This window comes from Gadus macrocephalus, chromosome 13 (genome assembly GCF_031168955.1).
Source record: "Gadus macrocephalus chromosome 13, ASM3116895v1".
Taxonomy (NCBI): Eukaryota; Metazoa; Chordata; class Actinopteri; order Gadiformes; family Gadidae; genus Gadus; species Gadus macrocephalus.
In genome coordinates, this window is record NC_082394.1 from 17,027,885 (window position 1) to 17,035,384 (window position 7,500).

General features: G+C 42.4%; 1 protein-coding gene across 1 annotated transcript in view; it reads left to right on the forward strand.

Annotated features, from left to right (window-relative positions):
- Nucleotides 1-6,312, forward strand: part of foxp4 (forkhead box P4) — a 9,086-nt gene extending 2,774 nt beyond the window's left edge. Inside the window, exon 4 of the mRNA XM_060069158.1 lies at nucleotides 207-6,312. Coding sequence (XP_059925141.1) covers nucleotides 207-354 — 148 coding nt within the window. The 3' untranslated portion in view covers nucleotides 355-6,312. The remainder of the gene's footprint in view (nucleotides 1-206) is intronic.
- Nucleotides 6,313-7,500: the final 1,188 nt, after the last annotated feature.

Consider the following 7,500-nt stretch of genomic DNA (forward strand, 5'->3'; position numbering starts at 1 on the left):
ACACACACACACACACACACACACACATACAGGTACGTACACACACACACACACACACACACACACACACACACACACACACACACAAAGCCAGACACATGCACACACACAGGCCTTGCAGCCCATCTGCAGTTTGCCAGTAGCATGCTTCACATGTCCACGTGTCCATGCAGTGTGCTAGAGCTGTGTGTGCTCTGTGTCCCCAGCCACCATGTGCATGTGAAGGAGGAGCCTACTGAAATAGAGGAGGACTGCCGGCCCATCTCTCTGCTGGCCCATGTCACTCACAGCCTGCCGATGCCTAGCGACGACCGGGACATGGAGGAGGATCTTCCTACTGAGGACCTGGAGTAGTGATTGGTCAGGGCTGGCAAGTAGGGGCGGGACTCAGCGAGGAAAGGAAAAAAACAACCGCACCAAAATCCTGAGCACCCCGCTGGTCTGCTGCTGTGCCAGCGTTGAGCGGTCGAAGAGAGAGATCTGCTTAAAAAATGAAAGAGTGAAAAGTTTTTTTTATGACGAAAAAAGAGAATGCAAGCAACCAACAGCGACATTGAGAGACTCGAAACAGGGTTGAAAGTACCTCTGTTAGTTTTCACACGCAAAAACTCTGGGGAAATGCTTTAACTACAGGCGTTAAGTTTCCTCACCCGACTCAGTCATGTTAATGCCACTCAACGTGTGCACTCACACACACACACACACAAATCCGCACATGCACACAAAACACTCAACACAGAAACACACACAGACACAAAGAAACACAGTTGTTCTCACTTGAGCGTTTCCATGCCTCCTCATCCTCCTCCTCCTCCTCCTCCTCCCCCTGATGGAATCAGCTTGTAACTAGAGATCGCCTGTTGTCTGGACACACTCTCACTCCCTCTCCCTCCCTCCCTCTCCCTCGCCCACTCCGCTGCGCTCTGCATCGTTGGGCAGACAGTCGACACACCACTTTAACTGCTGTCTGTTGGAGGAGCCGCTCTGATTTTAACTATCTGAGTGGGGCGTACTGATGATGCTGTGGGTGTGTCACACAGGGAGAGAGAGAGAGAGAGAGAGGGGGGGGAGGGGAGAGAGAGGGAGAGAGAGAGAGAGAGAGAGGCACTCACAGCCATCAGACCACCTGTACATACAGTAGAGGGGAAGAGTCAAGAGGGACTGTGCTGTATACCTCTTCACCAGTTCCCCCTCTTTCAGTGTGTCACTCGCTGTCTTCTATTTGGTTCATTCCTTTTGTTTCTTTTCTTTTTATCCTCTGATGTGCTTCGAGGCTTTGAGTCTTTTTCTTGTTGTCGGGAGAAAGAAGTGGGAGCAAGGCAGAAAGGAAGCTAGAAGGAAGAGAAGGAAGAAGAAAGTGAGAGAGGGAGAGAAGGAAAGAAGATGAGCACTCTCAAAGATTGCCTCAAACGAGGGGCGTGTGCTTCAGTCGTGGAGCTGGTGGTAACCAACAGAAGGATACCCCCCATCCCCCAACCCCCCCACACAGCCCCCTCCAACTGGCCCCTGACCCTTCCACTACTCCCAGACAACGCTGTATAACGATGGATCTTTTCTCCGCTCACCCCACCCCAAAGAAAGACCTGATCAATAGGACTATTCTTGGTGCTGTCCTTTTTAAGTTTCCCCCTCTGTCTGCCGAAGCGATGATGACCATGTAATGTTCTGAGAGACCCGAGAGAGAGAGAGAGAGAGAGAGAGAGAGAGAAGGGGAGTGAATGAGAGAGGACACCAAGAGGGCGAAGAGAAAGCATCCACAGAGATATTGTGACGATTAAAAAAACCTGTTGATTATAATGGAATATAAAAAAAAAAAAATGTGGTAGCTTTGCCATTTTTCTTTTCTTAACGTGTTACGATCATGATTTTTTTTTTTTTTTTGAGGATCAACATTTCCATGGTGACATTCTGTTTTTTAACATAGCTTTTTAAAAGAATGCTAGGTTGTTGTTTTTTTATTTGTCGTGTATTTGGATTCCATGTTTTGTTTTCTCTGCTTGTTCACACCATTCCAAATGAGTATTGGCAGGAAAGAAAGCGCAGTATTGTTCCTTATTTCACCCCCTTCCCAACCTACCTACTTCTGTACCCCCAAGCGTAGCAGGCATGAATTTGGAAATAGCACTTAAAGTTGCCATTATCCAGACAAAAATATTTAAATGTTCATTTCTTTCCTATCTTTTATTTCATTTTCTTCCTTATTTGCTTTTTTGTGTAGTTTAGTTGAGGAACATCAGTAATGCTTTAAAAAGAAGTCTATATATATTATTATTATTGCGGTCAGAGAATACCTCATCCCACAAAGGTTCTGCCCCTAAACTGTGTCCAAATTGTTAAAGAAATAAGGGAGAACTCTTTCCGTGGGACACCAAATGTGGCGACTCTGCTCAGCTTGGGTTTCAAAGCTCTATGGTTGTAATAGTTACTGTGTAGAAGCTGTCTGCAATTCACTGTGTGAGTTTGTGTCAAAGGAATAGCATGTGAGATTTTCTTTCTTCTTATTATTTTTTGTTCGCATTAGCGTGTTACTTTCCTCTACAGTGCCATACCAAATCAAACGTTTTCTTTCCCGTCTTATTTTTGTTACAGGTAACCAAAGAAATGTGTAGAAAAACCAAAAACCCTGTATTTTATGTTCCCCTTATGATTTTATTTCTTTATGTTTTGTTTTTACGGAACTGGCCAAAAGACAACCAACTGGTAGTTTGAGTTCTTATTAATGTGTTATCATGTAATTATTATGTTGGAATTATTCATTACTTACAGCGCTGACCATTCCGAAAACCAAAGTATGTAATGCAGACTAAACATTTTGGTGACATCAAAGCTTTTACGTGGCGATTGGTTTAGGGAATAACTCACATTAGGACTGAGACCAAAAAAAAGAATTACAAAAACGAATTACAAAAAAATAACAGTATTAGTTCTGACAGCTTTTACGGAGAGAAGTGAGAAAAAAAGATTTAAAAAAAAGCAAAGCACTTCAAGGTGAAACCGAGTCTGTCCCATGCTCAGGCTAAACCGTGTTCCAAACACAACACTAAGAGAGGCCCTGAGCAGCCTAAACACTGAGGCACTCCTGGCACACTTGAATGCAACATTTATTTTACTTTTGCAAAACCTATGATGCCAGCAAAAGAAATGACAAATACGAAAAAGTACAATATTTGTCAGGATTATTATATTTTTCCGTGTGCTGTAGTTAAACATCATACCGTAACTCCTTATTTAACTCAAATACTTCAATATAATGTCAAGGAAAATCGTCAATGGTCAACCGATGTTAAAGGAAAACAACCAAGGGAATTCATGGGAATTAACGCTGGGAATGTTTTTTGTTTTGGATAACTTTTGCACTTGGGAAGGTTTTCTTATTAAATGAAAGAACTGTTGTGAAGACATTGTGTTCGGACAGGGCTGTTTCCTATGACACCAGAGACTGATTTCTAACCAAGTACAAAGTGGCAGACAGGACATCTTGAAATAAGATATAAACCAAAAATAGCACTACCTCCTTTTACAAAACCGTTCAATACATAGCCAGAGGAAAACTCTCTTAACAAAGTAATTTTTTCCACCATTTATTTTTTGTTTCTTAATAATAACGAATACCAAAATTGTTGTTACACTTACTGTATGACTGAAAAAAAACAGAACAGAGACACAATCTGGATTCCCTAACGCTAACTGCTTGAGCCTGAAAAACAAAGAGACGTTTCACTTTTCATGGAGTAAAAAAAAATATGTCTACCTCTCCTTTCACCACATCTAAAGCACTCTCTAGGTCCCGGCGTGTTGTGAAGTGGTCAACATATTTTAAAGGCTTACTCTCAGCGCTATCATGTTGACCATCTCTCGCTCTTTCTCTATCTCTCTCCCTCAATCTCTCTCTCTCTCTCTCTCTCTGTTTCTTTCTCTCTCTGCGCCCCAATTATCACCGAGCTCTGTGAGCAGCCTCCCTAATTGTGCACTCAGAAAACACATGCGAGCATGTTGATGAGCAGGCCCTGTGAATAGCCAATAGGAAACCCTGGCTGTTGTGACCGGTGACTCAGTGCGGCTGGTCGTGATGGTGTGTGTGTGTCGGGGGGTGGGGTGGGGGGCTAATGACGGGCAGAATATATTAGTGCCACAAGGATATACAATACACACACATGCACATAAACCGCACATATAGTGAGTACAGACGGGATTTGCCAGGCACAGACACAAGCAGCGGGGAGACTCGCCACCCGAACGAGAGAGAGAGAACATCCAAAGACACTAACGGAAGCAGTCACAGAGAACATGCTGGAACAACAACACTTAATGATCGGCTTACAAAACACACACCGAGAGACACATGCTGCGTACAGTACATAGACGTTCTCTGACTCGTGCTTTAAGGTACACCTGTAAACCAAGCTGTTTTATAAAAAGATTATAGATTGACGTGAGTCAATGGTGTTCACAGGTTTGCCATCTAACACTCCTATTTCCTTCTCCAGCTTAGCATAACATGATGTATTCTTGTATATTAACTCTCTCCAGGGCATTTTTTTCCCCCACTTTTCTTCTTTATGATTTCTGTTCTTTATTGGGGGGGGGGGGTGTTTTTGTTTTCCCCTGCTCCCGTTTAGCTATTGTAAAGCTTCCAGCTCTGATTCCTATACTGTACTGCTATTGCTGAAGTATATGTATTTATCATATTACGTGCTGCAGGTATCTTGGTTTAAGTTTTGTCTGTTTATTTTCGTTGCCATTTGTTTTCCATTTTTCAGTTTGTTTCAAAAAAAAGAAAAAAACGTCTGGGACGCTGATTTTTTAAGTGTATTATCTCAAAAAAATTAAAAGAGTAAAGTTAGATCAGTGGTTTAGGTAACACCTGTTTGTATATTTATCTTAGCTAGGTCTATTTTGATACTTTTTGTCTCTGTACTGCATTTATGCATTTTTAAGGAAAGACAAAAACAATGGAAAACAAACTAAAGAGTTACTTCGTTATGTAATGATACCTCAGAAGGACTTTCTCCTCAAAGACAGGACCAAAACCTCCAAACAAGGCAAAACGAGAAAGAGGAAAATAATGTTAGAATATGTAGCCCCCTTTTCTGCTCGAGGGAAATAATGGCGCTATGTAAACCTATGACTGTTGGTCCTTTCAGGTGCCAATAGGTGTCCATGCTCCCTGTGATCCCGCCCCCTGACCACCTCAACCCTGTCATTCCTGTGCTAAACTCTGACCCGCAGAGCTGTCAATCACCCACAGGTGCAATGGGGAGGTTATCATCGAGTCTGGTTTGCAGCGACGAGTCATTAGCCTCATTTGGCAGTCCCTTAGAGCTATTTAGGGACCAACACTGTTGCATTTTTGATATTCTCCACACTCTCTCTCTCTCTCTCACTCACTCACTCTCGCTCTCTCTCTCTCTCTCTCTCTCGCTCGTATACATTAGATCAATACCAAAATGTGGTACGGCTTTTAGAAACGCAGCATCATCCTCTCGACTACCAAAGGCATTGAGAGAAACTGTTGCTAACTCCAAACTTGTGAACTTATAACCAAACTGTAAAACCAAACCAATGCCACTAACGTAACCAAACGAAGCCAAGCCACTTCCAAAACCCTCCATCCACTTTGCTCACGCCGCTAGCCCTCATCCGCCGTGCGCCAGCCACTCCCTCTCGTCCCCCCCGTGGGTGACCGACTCACGGGACCCATGGACCCACAAAACCCCTGCTGTGTGATTGGACAGTTCTGTGGCGTCGTCCTTAACGAGAAGGGGTCGAGGGACTCTCAAAACGAAGCATTGCCTGACGGTATTAGCAAGTAAGAATGGCGGGAATCCAATGGAACTACCACTTCAGCTCTCCTTGGGTTCGTCCTTGGGAAAGTGTGTATATTTACAGCAGTGACGCTCTGTATCATTTCCTAGTTTTTCTGTTGACCTGTTTTCTCCCTCTCTCTTTTAGCCAATTTTTTTTATTTTGTTTGTTCTGTTTTATTTTTTTTTCCATTTTGTTTGAAAGTGTGACCCGGGTCAGGAGGCCGGGGGCAGCGGGCGGGGTGGTGTTTTAGACGGATGACTCCCGCCACCCTACACCCCTCTGCAACCCCCCACCCTTGGGGGGCCATGTAATGCCAGTCACTGCCCTTTTCCTTCATGCTGTATAAAGAACACACACATATATCTGTGTATTTGTAACCTGAATCTTCTTGTGTCTGTCCATGCAGACAATAAAAAAACTGTACAGTAGGTCTAGTTGCATGTAATCTGTACTAATTATTGACAATGGCATTATAAAATGCAATAAAATACTTATTACACTGTCCCACTGTGTGTCTCTGTGTCATGGTCTTTGCTCTCCAAGGAGAGTCAACAGTCAACAAAATAATAGATTATTATTATTAATAGATATGCAGGAGAACTTGCGTGTAAATATTGTAATTACCAGAACTGGAAATTGTGCTGATTATACTGAGTAATATTAGGAACAAGGAAGACCTTTATCCGGGCAAATCGACTTCAAATTTAAAATGGATACAATGTCAATACATTTGACTCGACTTCCTTTAGTCTCACTGTTTCTGCGTGTTCTTGAATCTCAGTTGGCAGCGTGCTTCTTAAATCAATTACTTGGGGCCAGCTCCTGGAATTTAATTAATTTCTAATGAAATAATATCAACTGACTTAAAGCAGGAATGATTGACAGGCTGGGAAACAAAGCACACGATAAATGTCTGTCTGTCTGGAACATTGGGGCATTATTTAAGAAAGAAATTAAACATACAGGGTATGAGCTCCCCAGCACATATATACTTTCTTCTTCTTTTGTCAATTGTCTTATAACAATAAAAAATAGTCAAAAGACAATTTCCGAATAAAGTCTGTATTGTTGTTTAAGTAACTGAATTGCAAAGAATATTTAATGTTGATATTGAAATGTAAAAACAATTCACTTGTATCTCTATATAGATATAGATAGATAATTATTGTCATTCTCATCATTATTATTATCGGTATCATGGCACTTAAACTTCTTATTAAAATGTGCATTACCAAATCCTTGAAACATGCCTTGGGCATGTAAAAAACACTATGCAGTCATAATTCATGCGGGTTTGAGTGGATTGGTTAGACAGACGTCAAGTCCAATCAGAACCATCAATTAGGATGTTCCTGACAAAGACAACACACCTTTATAATCAGTATCACCTGACCTAAAATAATTTACAACTTCAGCTGAACCTCTGAGTCACTCAATGTTTTTGAGGGTCTTTGGTGTTCAGATCTCGGTGGTTTCCAAGTGGGATATGGTTCAGAAGGCTGATAAGATCAGCCTTGATTTCTGTAGCGTAAAGGGATCCTCCCACAGACAGGGGGCAAAAGGGAAGGTCATCCACTATTGTGATACAGAGATCGTCCACCAGGAGGAGTAAACAAACCAGACAACAGAAGCAGCAACTCCTGAACACGGCAATAAACACCGTCTGCTCCACTAACCCACTCTGACCGACAG